The sequence below is a fragment of the Lepisosteus platostomus genome, chromosome 26 (assembly GCF_059453375.1).
Source record: "Lepisosteus platostomus isolate fLepPlt1 chromosome 26, fLepPlt1.hap1, whole genome shotgun sequence".
In the NCBI taxonomy this organism is placed as follows: Eukaryota; Metazoa; Chordata; class Actinopteri; order Semionotiformes; family Lepisosteidae; genus Lepisosteus; species Lepisosteus platostomus.
This window is the reverse complement of record NC_142636.1, coordinates 11237215-11252410: the sequence shown is the minus strand read 5'-3', so window position 1 is coordinate 11252410 and position 15196 is coordinate 11237215. Positions and strand designations below refer to the sequence as shown.

The 15196-nt window shown below is 55.4% G+C and overlaps 1 protein-coding gene and 1 long non-coding RNA gene across 3 annotated transcripts in view; one reads left to right on the top strand and one right to left on the bottom strand.

Moving 5' to 3' along the window:
• Window positions 1–301: 301 nt before the first annotated feature.
• The window catches only part of ash1l (ASH1 like histone lysine methyltransferase), a 30006-nt gene continuing 15111 nt past the window's right edge, over window positions 302–15196 (bottom strand). For both annotated transcript variants that reach the window (XM_088620604.1, XM_088620603.1), the window contains 14 exons: window positions 13765–13835; window positions 12942–13105; window positions 12154–12306; window positions 11848–11902; window positions 11541–11673; window positions 10706–10957; window positions 9605–9691; window positions 8235–8325; window positions 6881–7019; window positions 6609–6781; window positions 5192–5358; window positions 5019–5059; window positions 4038–4357; window positions 302–3733 (listed from right to left, as the gene is read on the bottom strand). In XM_088620604.1, coding sequence (XP_088476730.1) covers window positions 3642–3733; window positions 4038–4357; window positions 5019–5059; window positions 5192–5358; window positions 6609–6781; window positions 6881–7019; window positions 8235–8325; window positions 9605–9691; window positions 10706–10957; window positions 11541–11673; window positions 11848–11902; window positions 12154–12306; window positions 12942–13105; window positions 13765–13835 — 1938 coding nt within the window. In that variant the 3' untranslated portion in view covers window positions 302–3641. The remainder of the gene's footprint in view (window positions 3734–4037; window positions 4358–5018; window positions 5060–5191; window positions 5359–6608; window positions 6782–6880; window positions 7020–8234; window positions 8326–9604; window positions 9692–10705; window positions 10958–11540; window positions 11674–11847; window positions 11903–12153; window positions 12307–12941; window positions 13106–13764; window positions 13836–15196) is intronic.
• LOC148640126 (uncharacterized) lies at window positions 7608–8048 on the top strand. The gene is made up of 3 exons (XR_015930578.1): window positions 7608–7733; window positions 7801–7865; window positions 7999–8048. It is a non-coding gene; the product is annotated as an uncharacterized LOC148640126 (long non-coding RNA).

Here is a 15196-nt window from a genome sequence, read left to right as displayed (position 1 = left end):
GACGCACAGATACACACATGCGCAGACGCAGACACAGATGCACAGACGCAGACGCACAGAGGCAGCTGCACAGATACACAGACGCAGACACAGGCACACAGAGAGATACAGATACAGAGAGCAGACGCAGATGAAGCCAGATACAGCTGGAGATGCAGACAGTTACACACAGACAGCTGCAGGTGCAGACACATACACGGGCAGATGCAGATACAGATGCAGACGAAGATAAGAGATGCAGACGGATACGGACGCAGATGCCGACAGAGACATAAAGATGCAGACACGGGACGTGCTCGGATTCCTTGAAAAAACAAGTCTCTGGTTTATTTTGCTACACTGTTTCATGGAGACGCAGGCGGTTTTTTTCCGTTTTATAAGCAATTACATCCAAGGTTGTTAAAATCCGGCGTACATCATTTACAAAGATCAGAAAAGGAAAACGGCGACCGAGGAAGAGGAGGAAGAGCCAGCGCCGAGGACACGGGCCTCTTCCACAACAGAGCAACCCAAAACAGGACCATGTAGTTAGCAGCATTTCTCCAGCGCCAGCCGGCCGGGTTGCGCCCATGCGGGCCCGGGACAGAAGAACCATCAGAAGGGTTTAATCCTCCTCGTCATCTCTCTGCAGTGCTGTAGTGCTTCTTCGATACAAAAAAACAAAGACCAACTAAAAGACCGGCGTGTCCTCGACTCGCCGTCGCCAGAAAAACAACAACGACAGCGCCAGGGAGAGCGAGAGGAGCAGGGCGCTCTCCAGCGCTGCTTGATTGTCTAAAAAACGTCAAAGAAAGGTTCCCGAAAAACGAGACGAAGGCCAGGTGGGGTCCCAGCAGCCCGCGTCCCGGCCCGCCCTCGCGGTGCGTGCCGCGCGGTCCTTCTGCCCGGCGTCCACTTGAAACCGACACAGCGGACAGACCAGCGTAGTGTGTACCGTCACGCGGTATTTCCTCGTTAACTAATTAAGGCTCAACAGCTCCTCGTTAACCAATTAGTCCTCAGCAGGACTCCTCCCCCCCCCCTGCCCAGCCTTTCGCAAGAGGCCCTGGTGGGAGGGGGGTGGGGTTTAGAGAGGGGGGAGGCCGGGCCGATACAGAGGCGTGTCCCAAGCGCCCGCTGGCCCTCGCTCCGCTCCTCCGCCGGCGTCGGTTCCGATCCCTGGCGCCGGGCCGAGAGAGTGCTGGCGGCGCCGCCGGGGCGGAGCCCGGGCAGTCGCACTGTCCATCTCCCGAGCCCCGCCCGGCCCCTCACGCCCCGAGCCACAACGAGCAACAGAACGGCAAGAATAACAACAGCAAAAAGAGTAATATTAATATGAAGAATAACAATAGTCTAATAGGCGGAGGACGGCTCAGGTCCTGTACAAAAGAAAGGATTGGTAATCAAGGTATTGCTTCCACAGCACGCTGTGAGATTATATCCCAGTATATACAGCTTGGCACGAAATTACAAGATCAGGACCGAGTCGCTTCCTCTCGTCTGTTCTCGTTAATCTCTTACAATAATTAAAACAACATTCTGCACAGTTACTGAGACTTTACAAAACAGAACCCACCCCCCACCCACCCCTCGCAGAAAATAATAATAATAATAATAATAATCATAATAATAATAATAATAATCATAATCATATTTTTTTGTTTGCTTGTTTTGCTTTTAAAATACAAATGTTACACACAGCCCTTTATTTTCGGTGGGTACAGTTCCGATCCTGGCTCAGGCCTTGGAAATTCCTCAGCGGAATCCCTCCCTCCCATTGCTCCGGGCTTCTCCCGTGGACTGAAAGACGGAGACACTGACGCGCTGCCCGACTCTCTGACCGAGACACTGACGCGCTGCCTGACTCTCTGACCGAGACACTGACATGCTGCCTGACTCTCTGACCAAGACACCGATGCGCTGCCTGACTCTCTGACCGAGACACTGACATGCTGCCTGACTCTCTGACCAAGACACCGATGCGCTGCCTGACTCTCTGACCGAGACACTGACATGCTGCCTGACTCTCTGACCGAGACACTGACATGCTGCCTGACTCTCTGACTCAAAGAGACACTGTGACTCTGCCTGGCTGAACTACAGACACACTGTCTCTCTGCTTGACTGAACCACTTACACACTGACTGACATCCCATTAGTTTCTCATATTGACGCCAGACAGACCAGCTCTCGGTGTCACAGTAACACACAGACAGGCAGCTGTCTGGGACAGAGTGGAGAAAGGGAAGAGAGAGGAGATTGGAGAGAGAAAGGGACAGACACAAGAATGACTGATGTTTTTTAATCACTTCCTGTCTGCAAGCCAGAAGCGGAACAAGGAAATTTGGAACCCAAAAGGAGACAGGCAGTGAAAGTCGTAATCTCCTCCATCCACACATTGTGTGGCCTGCACTCTCACTCACACACGTCACACACAGTGGGACGAGAGCAGACACACACACTGTCCCCTGTAACTCATTTTACTCTTATTTACTTAGTCAGAGGGGTAAAGTTACAGCAATAAAAGTATAGTACAGTCCGACTGTCCCTCTCTCTCTGACCTCACAGTCCGACTGTCCCTCTCTCTCTGACCGCACAGTCCGACTGTCCCTCTCTCTCTGACCGCACAGTCCGACTGTCCCTCTCTCTCTGACCGCACAGTCTGACTGTCCCTCTCTCTCTGACCGCACAGTCCGACTGTCTCTCTCTCTCCGACAGAACAGTCCGACTGTCTCTCTCTCTCCGACAGAACAGTCCGACTGTCTCTCTCTCTCCGACAGAACAGTCCGACTGTCTCTCTCTCTCCGACAGAACAGTCCGACTGTCTCTCTCTGACAGAACAGTCCAACTGTTGTTCTCTCACTCCCTTTAGCCATAGAGTCTCAAACACACAAGTAACTGACAGACTGGGATATTATACAGAGGCTGAAGCTCAACCAGTTCAGAGGACAGGAATAAAGGACACTGGTAATGTACAATACAAGGATGAACAAGAAAACGAGAATGAGCAGTGTGCCCGTCTCTCTACACCACATACAGCAGTCTTCCCAGCTAACAGGCCACTACAGCTGCAGGACTCCTAGGAAACCTGTACGGATGAAGCAGATGGAGCAATAAATACGACTACATACTAATTTTAGTTTCATTTTAAACATCTGTCTATGCAAATTGATTCAAAATAAGGTAAGAAAGAGGCCGGCCTTGCTTCTGATCAAGAGCCCTTCAGCTGGTAGTGAAGCCTGGAGTGGTTCAGACTGCTGCGCACTGGGAGCCTTCACTGTCTCGGTGCAGTGATGTCCTGCCCGGTCCAGCTGTTTGCGAGGTCAGTGCAGTTCCTGCTGGCCTCAGGGAGGGGCCGAGGGGGCAATAATCGAGACCGAACTGCTGTCCTGCCGTTCGCTCGCTGTCTGCGGCCCCTTGTCTGGGATGTGTCCACTCCCCCTGTGTCTGGGGATGCAAGTGTCCACCGCGCTAGAGGCCCCGCCCACTCTCTGACCCCTCGTCCGGCGTGCCTTCCGATCCCATCGCTCCGTGTCTCCTGGCCGAGCTCCCCGGGGCGGCCCCAGGGAGGGGCAGCTTCTCCCCTCGCTCGCTCTCCTCTCTCGGCGCCCTGCTCTCCCTCTCCGGGGGGAGCTGGAGGCTCGCCAGGTTCGCAGGTGACATCACTTCCTGCCACCGCAGTCGCCCAATCCCAGCGTCCTCCGGCGCAACTTCCGACCCGAGCCCTCCTCCAGGAGATAGGTCACGTCGATCACTGGCGGGGGAGAGAGGAGCACCCTGGATCAGTGCTCATGGACGCCACGCAAGACTGATACACTGAGAATCGCCATCTCCCTGCTCCTCCTCTCTCCCTCCCTCTCCTCCACTCCTCCTCCTCTCCTCTCTCCCCCAACTTCTTCATTCCTCCTCCTCCACTCCACCTCTCTCCCTCCCTCTCCTCCGCTCCTCCTTCTCCGCTCCTCTCCCCCCAACTCCTTCACTCCTCCCTCCGTCTCCTCTTCTCCCCCAAACTCCTTCACTCCTCCTCCTCCTCCTCCTCCTCCTCTCCCCTGTCTCACCACTCTTGCAGGGTACTCTGTGCAGGAGTGTCAGCAGGATCTTGTTCAGTCTCTCCCTCTGTGCCTCCCGTCGCTCCATCTCCATCAGCTCTGGGGGGGGAAGCTCCTCTTCCTCCTCACCCCCCCGCTGCCCCTGCAGCTCTGAGATGGGGGGTGGGGGGGGCTCAGTGGGGGCAGGGTCAGCCTCGGCCTCGCCCTCCTCGCCCTCTGCCCGCGGCCCGGCCTCACACACTTCCTCCGTGCCTGGGGAGGTGTCCTCTTCACAGCCCCCCAGGGAGTCCTTACAGCTCAGCTTGGGACGCTCACTCTTCCAGGACGACCTGCCAGACAGGGAGAGGAAAGGGTTAATACAGACACTGACTGGACACTCCAGTACATTAACACTGCACTGAGAGAGAGGGGTTCATACAGACACACTGACTGACTGGACACTCCAGTACATGAACACTGCACTGAGAGAGAGGGGTTCATACAGACACACTGACTGACTGGACACTCCAGTACATTAACACTGCACTGAGAGAGAGGGGTTCATACAGACACACTGACTGGACACTCCAGTACATTAACACTGCACTGAGAGAGAGGGGTTCATACAGACACACTGACTGACTGGACACTCCAGTACATTAACACTGCACTGAGAGAGAGGGGTTCATACAGACACACTGACTGGACACTCCAGTACATTAACACTGCACTGAGAGAGAGGGGTTCATACAGACACACTGACTGGACACTCCAGTACATTAACACTGCACTGAGAGAGAGGGGTTCATACAGACACACTGACTGACTGGACACTCCAGTACATTAACACTGCACTGAGAGAGAGGGGTTCATACAGACACACTGACTGGACACTCCAGTACATTAACACTGCACTGAGAGAGAGGGGTTCATACAGACACACTGACTGGACACTCCAGTACATTAACACTGCACTGAGAGAGAGGGGATTGAATAAGACAGGAGACTAACCTGCCTCCGTTCCTCTTGTAGTTGTCCGGGACGTAGTGTGGCTGTGGACAGAGAGACTGAGTGAGGACAGCACTGACCGCTACCACAGCTCCTTCAGGAACTGACCGGCCGCAGTCACACCCCACATGCATGTGCTTGTGAGACCCCTGCACCCCTGTGGCCCCGCCGCTCACCGAGAAGTCCCTCTTGGGCGTCAGGCGCTTGGGGAAGTGGTTGAAGGCGTAGGGCTTGGTGCAGACCGGGTAGCGGTTCCGGTGGATCTTGTAGAAGAGGTGGGCCGACTTGTCCAGCCGGTAGTCGCAGATATAAACATCCTGCTCCTTCACCCCCTTCGGCCGGCCTGCGCACACAGGGACACCGTCAGACAGACGGACAGGGACACAAACTCCTGGTCAGACAGGCATGCACATAGACACAGACAGACACACACTGTCAGACAGGCCTGCACATAGACACAGACAGACACACACTGTCAGACAGGCATGCACATAGACACAGACAGACACACACTGTCAGACAGGTCTGCACATAGACACAGACAGACACACACTGTCAGACAGGCCTGAACATAGACACAGACAGACACACACTGTCAGACAGGCATGCACATAGACACACAGACAGACAGGCACACAGGCAGTCAGACAGTCATGCACATAGACACACAGACAGACACACACTGTCAGACAGTCATGCACATAGACACACAGACAGACAGGCACACAGGCAGTCAGACAGTCATGCACATAGACACAGACAGACACACACTGTCAGACAGTCATGCACATAGACACACAGACAGACACACACTGTCAGACAGGCCTGCACATAGACACAGACAGACACACACTGTCAGACAGTCATGCACATAGACACACAGACAGACAGGCACACAGGCAGTCAGACAGTCATGCACATAGACACAGACAGACACACACTGTCAGACAGTCATGCACATAGACACACAGACAGACACACACTGTCAGACAGTCATGCACATAGACACACAGACAGACACACACTGTCGGACAGTCATGCACATAGACACACAGACAGACACACACTGTCAGACAGTCATGCACATAGACACACAGACAGACACACACTGTCAGACAGTCATGCACATAGACACACAGACACACAGGCACACAGGCAGTCAGACAGTCATGCACATAGACACACAGACAGACAGGCACACAGGCAGTCAGACAGTCATGCACATAGACACACAGACAGACAGACACACTGTCAGACAGTCATGCACATAGACAGACAGGCAGACAGGCAGTCAGACAGTCATGCACATAGACACAGACAGACACACTGTCAGACGGTCATGCACATAGACACACAGACAGACAGACACACACACTTTCAGACAGTCATGCACATAGACACACAGACAGACACACTGTCAGACGGTCATGCCCAGTGCAGTATCACCTGTGCCCAGTGCGGTATCAGCTGTGCCCAGTGCGGTATCACCTGTGCCCAGTGCGGTATCACCTGTGCCCAGTGCGGTATCAGCTGTGCCCAGTGCGGTATCACCTGTGCCCAGTGCGGTATCACCTGTGCCCAGTGCGGTATTACCTTTGCAGTAGGTGTAGAGGTCCAGCACGCAGCAGGTGCCCACCACCGCCTCCAGGGGGATGATCTCGTACAGCGGCACGCGGAACAGCTCGTTGTGGTAGAAGCGCCGAGAGGGCGAGTGGTGCGTCTCGTGGGGCCGGAAGTAGTGGTGCCCGAAGGCAAAGCGCTCGCCCCTGGACAGACGGAGAGAGAGGGAGCGCTCAGGGTTCGAGACGGCGTCCCCCTGGCCCCCCGCTGGCCCCCCGCGCCCCCCCCACACCCCCCTCGCTCACTTCTCGTTCTTCCACAGCTTCTCGATGCGGAAGATGTCCAGCTTGTCGCGGTTGATGTGAGACAGGAGGCGGTAGGACTGGCGGACCGGCTGGCCGTCCGGCGTGCGCCGGCTGTCCCGCATCAGGTACACGCAGTCACCTGGGCCGGGCAGAGAGGGGACAGGTCACTCACCGAGCCCAGCGCAGCGGCTCTATCCCGTACAGGGTCTCGGGGGAGCCGGAGTCTATCCCAGCAGGCAACGGGAGCAAGGCAGGATACACCCTGGACGGGACACCAGTCCAGCACAGGGCAGACAGACACAAGACACAGACACACCAAGGCCCATTATCCCAGAAGCCAATACACCTACCAGTACTGTGGGAGGAGACAGGAGCTCCTGGAGCAAACCCATGCAAACACGGGGAGAACAGACAAACTCCGCACGGACAGCACCCCAGGGATGGAACCCAGGTCCCCGGAGCTGCGGGGCACCAGTGCTGACCACTGGAACGCTGCATGCCATTAACCAAGTCAGAGAGTGTCTAAGGACTGAAGTTCTTTCAATTCACGCAACGGTACACTTTAATTGATGAAACTGAAAAATTGATAAAAAGGCGTGAGAGACAGGTGGGAGACTCGGTAAAGGCAGGCTGTAGTGCCCATTGACCAGCAGGTGGTGCTCTTTCCTCTGGATCAGCATTTCTAATCCAATGCCTCAGTACACCAACTGAGGACACTATGCTTTACAAAGCACTGACTTTCTGACTACTGATCCCAGATCCCAGGACACTGTCAGGAAGAGTAGGAGTGTTAATACTGGTGTCCTGACGACTGGTCACTACTGACCCCAGGACACTGTCAGTAAGAGTAGGAGTGTAAATACTGGTGTCCTGATGACTGGTCACTACTGACCCCAGGACACTGTCAGGAAGAGTAGGAGTGTTAATACTGGTGTCCTGACGACTGGTCACTACTGACCCCAGGACACTGTCAGTAAGAGTAGGAGTGTTAATACTGGTGTCCTGATGACTGGTCACTACTGACCCCAGGACACTGTCAGTAAGAGTAGGAGTGTTAATACTGGTGTCCTGATGACTGGTCACTACTGACCCCAGGACACTGTCAGTAAGAGGAGGAGTGTTAATACTGGTGTCCTGATGACTGGTCACTACAGACCCCAGGACACTGTCAGTAAGAGTGGGGTGTTGACCTTGGTGTCCTGACGACTGGTCACTACAGACCCCAGGACACTGTCAGGAAGAGTGGGGTGTGGACCCTGGTGTCCTGACGACTGGTCACTACAGACCCCAGGACACTGTCAGGAAGAGTGGGCAGGCGAGAGAGGAAAGCTGTAATCTCAGACAGGTGTCCTACCCTGGTGCAGCAGCAGGTCGTCCCTCAGCAGGCAGATGTAGTACACAGAGCCGGACTGGGCATAGCTGGGCTGGGGCAGCATGGGCACCTCCTGCAACACACGAACACACAGCACGCCCCGGTCAGCGGACACACCGGAGCTCCACGCGGACTGCAGCTCGGGTTCGAGACTGGCCAGGTCCGCCTCTCTCTTTCCTTCGTGCAGCAGCACGTATACAACCAGAACACCCCCCCCCCCCGAGACCCTCCTATCCCCCCTCTTAAACAAGCCAAATCAATTGGAAGTGTATGTATGCAACGGATTACGATCGCAGTCATAGAGCAGATATAGTAGTTTACAGCATACAAATACAATTTAATAATAATCCAATACAGGGAACACAGGAGATGCACAGCTCTTACAAACAGTCTCCTCTCCGTCTCTAACTGCACGAATCAAAGAATCATTCTTGTCTTATATACTTGCCAGACCGTTATCCCACCACTAAACGTGCTCAAAATCTCGATTTCCAGCTCCAGATCAGGCACTGCTTGCGACGTGCCCTTGACCTCTGTGCTTGCCTCTTTCACCATCACACTTGTTTCGGTTTGTGAGCCACGGCGAGGGTGACCCTGATGAAGAGCACCAGCCCGCTGTAGGGTCAGGAGAGAGCTCCCACAGCCGACCTCGGGGGCATGCAGCCCCACGTTTGAATTTGTCAAATTTCCCACGTTCTTTTATTTTTCCATTATTGACTGCTTATCCACAAATTAGTGTAAAAAGATTTCGCGTAAAACACGTGCCTGCTGTGCTTCCTATTAAGAGCTCCTGGGAAAACACAGCTGGGAAGTCACAAGGGGGCGATGTTGTGCAGTAAACAGAGATCCTAAACCAGCTCAAGGCCACTCCCATACAGAGACATGGCTAATAGTGCACCATCCCACTGGGCATTCTCAGTCACAATGATTATTGGACCCAGACTGGACCAGTGATCTCTGGACTGTAGGGTTACAGTACGACCCGGCCCAGACTGGACCAGTGATGTCTGGACTGTAGGGTTACAGTACGACCCGGCCCAGACTGGACCAGTGATGTCTGGACTGTAGGGTTACAGTGTGACCCAGACTGGACCAGTGATCTCTGGACTGTAGGGTTACAGTGTGACCCGGCCCAGACTGGACCAGTGATGTCTGGACTGTAGGGTTACAGAGTGACCCAGACTGGACCAGTGATGTCTGGACTGTAGGGTTACAGTGTGACCCGGCCCAGACTGGACCAGTGATCTCTGGACTGTAGGGTTATAATATTCCCTAAACTCTTCTTTCATCCATTAATACAGCCTCATATCCGAGATCGTGAGAGAGAGTCTGAGAGAGATGAAGGGGTTTACCCTGTCCACAGGTCTGGGGTCACACTGTTCACACAGGTAATGCTCCACATCAGCATTGACCCTCATGCAGTCGCAGTGCTGCCATACCTGGAGAGAGAGAGGGGTTAATACAGACACACTGACTGACTGGACACTCCAGTACATTAACACTGCACTGAGAGAGAGGGGTTCATACAGACACACTGACTGACTGGACACTCCAGTACATTAACACTGCACTGAGAGAGAGGGGTTCATACAGACACACTGACTGACTGGACACTCCAGTACATTAACACTGCACTGAGAGAGAGGGGTTCATACAGACACACTGACTGGACACTCCAGTATATTAACACTGCACTGAGAGAGAGGGGTTCATACAGACACACTGACTGACTGGACACTCCAGTACATTAACACTGCACTGAGAGAGAGGGGTTCATACAGACACACTGACTGGACACTCCAGTACATGAACACTGCACTGAGAGAGAGGGGTTCATACAGACACACTGACTGGACACTCCAGTACATTAACACTGCACTGAGAGAGAGGGGTTCATACAGACACACTGACTGACTGGACACTCCAGTACATTAACACTGCACTGAGAGAGAGGGGTTAATACAGACACACTGACTGGACACTCCAGTACATTAACACTGCACTGAGAGAGAGAGGGGTTCATACAGACACACTGACTGGACACTCCAGTACATTAACACTGCACTGAGAGAGAGGGGTTCATACAGACACACTGACTGGACACTCCAGTACATTAACACTGCACTGAGAGAGAGGGGTTCATACAGACACACTGACTGACTGGACACTCCAGTACATTAACACTGCACTGAGAGAGAGGGGTTAATACAGACACACTGACTGGACACTCCAGTACATTAACACTGCACTGAGAGAGAGAGGGGTTCATACAGACACACTGACTGGACACTCCAGTACATTAACACTGCACTGAGAGAGAGGGGTTCATACAGACACACTGACTGACTGGACACTCCAGTACATTAACACTGCACTGAGAGAGAGGGGTTCATACAGACACACTGACCTCTCCCCCCCTCCCTCTTGTTCTGCCCCCCTCCCTCTCTTCTCACCATGCATTTCTCGCACTGGATCATCAGCCCCTCATCCTTGTACATTCCACAGATGCAGCGGATGATGTCATCGTGGTTGTCATGGTGACCGGAGGGAGCATCACGGTCAAGCGAGTCGCTGCTGTCAGCTTCGCTGCCCGTTTCTCCCACAATCTCGTCGATCTGGACAGCTGCCTCATGCCGCGCCCCATAGTAGGCCTTCCGCAGACGGCATACATCACGACCCACTGAGGACTTCCTGCCATAATACTTCTGTACAGAGGGGAGAGAGGGGTTCATACAGACACACTGACTGACTGGACACTCCAGTACATGAACACTGCACTGAGAGATAGGGGTTCATACAGACACACTGACTGGACACTCCAGTACATTAACACTGCACTGAGAGAGAGGGGTTCATACAGACACACTGACTGACTGGACACTCCAGTACATTAACACTGCACTGAGAGAGAGGGGTTCATACAGACACACTGACTGGACACTCCAGTACATGAACACTGCACTGAGAGATAGGGGTTCATACAGACACACTGACTGGACACTCCAGTATATTAACACTGCACTGAGAGAGAGGGGTTCATACAGACACACTGACTGACTGGACACTCCAGTACATTAACACTGCACTGAGAGAGAGGGGTTCATACAGACACACTGACTGGACACTCCAGTACATGAACACTGCACTGAGAGAGAGGGGTTCATACAGACACACTGACTGGACACTCCAGTACATTAACACTGCACTGAGAGAGAGAGGTTCATACAGACACACTGACTGGACACTCCAGTACATTAACACTGCACTGAGAGAGCGACCTCTGCTGACCTCTGCGTTGCGGAAGACTTTGAGCATGTCGGTGTCGAATGTCTCCACTGTCTTATAGTGACCAGTCAGGATCTGCTTTTCTATAGTGCTGAGGTCCAGTGGGTCAGACACCTTCTCATAGTACTCTGTGTTCCTGTTGGGCACAAAATACACCGACTCATTGCTGCACAACAGCACACACACACACACACAACACAGATGCACTGCTACAGAGCAAAGTTCTGTCCAACAAACCCTACACACCCCCCCACACCCCCACACACCCCCACACACCCCCACACACCCCCACACACCCTGCTGCACTCACCGCTTCCGGGAGGGCAGGCTGAGCAGAGGCGCGGCGAGGGGCTGGCTGTCCGAGTCTGAGGAGAGGACAGGACAGCTGGCCTTACTGGACAACACTGACCAATACTGACCAGCACCGATCAACACCGACTGCCGCTGTTCGACACTGATCGACACTTACTGACGCCGAATGACACTGAACACCGCTGACCACTGTCCAACACTGATCGCCACTGACCAGTGCTGACTGACACCAATTGCTGCTGACCACTGCTGACTTACACTGACCGCTGTTGACCACTGCTGACCGACGCTGACCCATACTGACCTTTGTAGCTGATGATCATGTCGCAGATCTCCTTGAAGATGTGGGCCAGCCGGGCGGTCCTGGTCACCTCCGTGTTCTCCTCGGCCGCCGCCAGGCGCCGCGTGCGCACGGAGCGAGAGGTCTGCAGCGCTGAGAACTGCGTCAGGAACACGTCTGTGTGGACACACGGATTGTCCACACAATGCCTGCCCCTCGGGGCTCTGGGGCTCCTGCCTCCTTCCTCCTTCCCTCCCTGCTCCCCCTCGCCCTGGGGCCCCTCTCCTCTCTCCCCCTCGCCCTGGGTCCCCTCTCCTCTCTGCCCCTCGCCCTGGGGCCCCTCTCCTCTCTGCCCCTCGCCCTGGGGCCCCTCTCCTCTCTCCCCCTCGCCCTGGGGCCCCTCTCCTCTCTCCTCCTCGCCCTGGGGCCCCTCTCCTCTCTCCCCCTCGCCCTGGGTCCCCTCTCCTCTCCTCTCTCCCCCTCACCCTGGGGCCCCTCTCCTCTCCTCTCTCCCCCTCACCCTGGGGCCCCTCTCCTCTCTCCTCCTCGCCCTGGGGCCCCTCTCCTCTCTCCCCCTCGCCCTGGGGCCCCTCTCCTCTCCTCTCTCCCCCTCACCCTGGGGCCCCTCTTCTCTCTCCCCCTCACCCTGGGGCCCCTCTCCTCTCTCCTCCTCGCCCTGGGGCCCCTCTCCTCTCTCCTCCCCACTCTGGGGCCCCTCTCCTCCCCCCTCCTCGCCCTGGGGCCCCTCTCCTCCCCCCTCCTCGCCCTGGGGCCCCTCTCCCCCCCCTGCCCTCGGGCCCCGCGCTGCTGACCTGACTTGATGTTGCCGTCGTCGCGGATGACGCTGCCCCAGCGGGTGTACACAGACAGGCCGCTGTCCCTCTCGCGCTCGCTGGCCTGCTTCAGCATCTCCTGCTTCTCGCGCACGCGCTCCCAGCTCCGCACCAGGAACACGCGGTGCTTCAGCACGAAGTTCCTGCCGCACACAGAGCGCCCTCCTCAGGTACCGCACCGCGGGATGGCGGGGTAACGGGGAGTCCACATTGTGTGGTGTGGGGGTGGGAGGGCTTCCAACTGTGTGGCGTCAGAGTGTTCACGCTGCACGGTGTCGGGGCGTCAGGGTGTTCACGCTGCACGGTGTCGGGGCGTCGGGGTGTTCACGCTGCACGGTGTCGGGGCGTCGGGGTGTTCACGCTGCACGGTCTCGGGGCGTCGGGGTGTTCACGCTGCACGGTCTCGGGGCGTCGGGGTGTTCACGCTGCACGGTCTCGGGGTGTAGGGGTGTTCACGCTGCACGGTGTCGGGGCGTCAGGGTGTTCACGCTGCACGGTGTCGGGGCGTCAGGGTGTTCACGCTGCACGATGTCGGGGCGTCAGGGTGTTCACGCTGCACGGTGTCGGGGCGTCAGGGTGTTCACGCTGCACGGTGTCGGGGCGTCAGGGTGTTCACGCTGCACGGTGTCGGGGCGTCAGGGTGTTCACGCTGCACGGTGTCGGGGTGTCAGGGTGTTCACGCTGCACGGTGTCGGGGTGTCAGGGTGTTCACGCTGCACAGTGTCAGCTTGCCTAGACTGTGCGGTATTGGGGTGTCTGCACTGCACGGAGTCGGGCTCTCGGAAGAGCGCACTGTCATTACCTCTCTCTGTTTGACATCGGCTTCATGTGCAGGTGAGGGGAGAACTTTCCGCTGTCACTGGAGTCCTCCTCCTGGAAGAAAAAATAACAATGGTGCTCTTTAACCACCCTTTAACCTTTTGACCTCCTGTGGCCTTTGACCTCTGACCTCCAGCAAACCCTGACCTCAGAACACCAGTTACCTTCAATCTTTATCCACCTTAGACATCCGACTGCTGTTGTTTTTTACTCTCTCTTTGAGCTTTAACAAGATGCCCTCTTTAGCCCTTTACAGACATGCATTAATATAACCGACAAAGTAGAAAACTAATAAAGTAATTTGACCTTCCATGTGTTTGTGTAAGAGTGTCGAGTGTATTCCTTGAGGGCATTGTCATTCCAGCTCAGATTTTGGGTAATGAGTGCATCTAGCCAGTTCCTGACTGAACTGGACCAGAATAACAGCTTCTCCCAGCTCTTCCAGTGCTGCTGCTGTAGAGAGACCTGGAAATCCTTCAGAGAAACATCTTCCAGGACCAGGACTGGACACCAGCCCTGTAGACACACAGGTCCTCCAGGACTGGACACCAGCACTGTAGACACACAGGTCCTCCAGGACAAGGACTGGACACCAGCGCTGTAGACACACAGGTCCTCCAGGACTGGACACCAGCGCTGTAGACACACAGGTCCTCCAGGACTGAACACCAGCGCTGTAGACACACAGGTCCTCCAGGACCAGGACTGAACACCAGCGCTGTCGACACACAGGTCCTCCAGGACTGAACACCAGCGCTGTAGACACACAGGTCCTCCAGGACTGGACACCAGCACTGTAGACACACAGGTCCTCCAGGACCAGGACTGAACACCATCGCTGTCGACACACAGGTCCTCCAGGACTGAACACCAGCGCTGTAGACACACAGGTCCTCCAGGACTGGACACCAGCACTGTAGACACACAGGTCCTCCAGGACCAGGACTGAACACCAGCGCTGTAGACACACAGGTCCTCCAGGACTGGACACTAGCGCTGTCGACACACAGGTCCTCCAGGACTGGACACCAGCGCTGTAGACACACAGGTCCTCCAGGACCAGGACTGGACACCAGCGCTGTCGACACACAGGTCCTCCAGGACTGGACACCAGCACTGTAGACACACAGGTCCTCCAGGACCAGGACTGAACACCAGCGCTGTCGACACACAGGTCCTCCAGGACTGAACACCAGCACTGTAGACACACAGGTCCTCCAGGACCAGGACTGAACACCAGCGCTGTCGACACACAGGTCCTCCAGGACTGGACACCAGCGCTGTCGACACACAGGTCCTCCAGGACTGGACACCAGCACTGTAGACACACAGGTCCTCCAGGACCAGGACTGAACACCAGCGCTGTCGACACACAGGTCCTCCAGGACTGAACACCAGCACTGTAGACACACAGG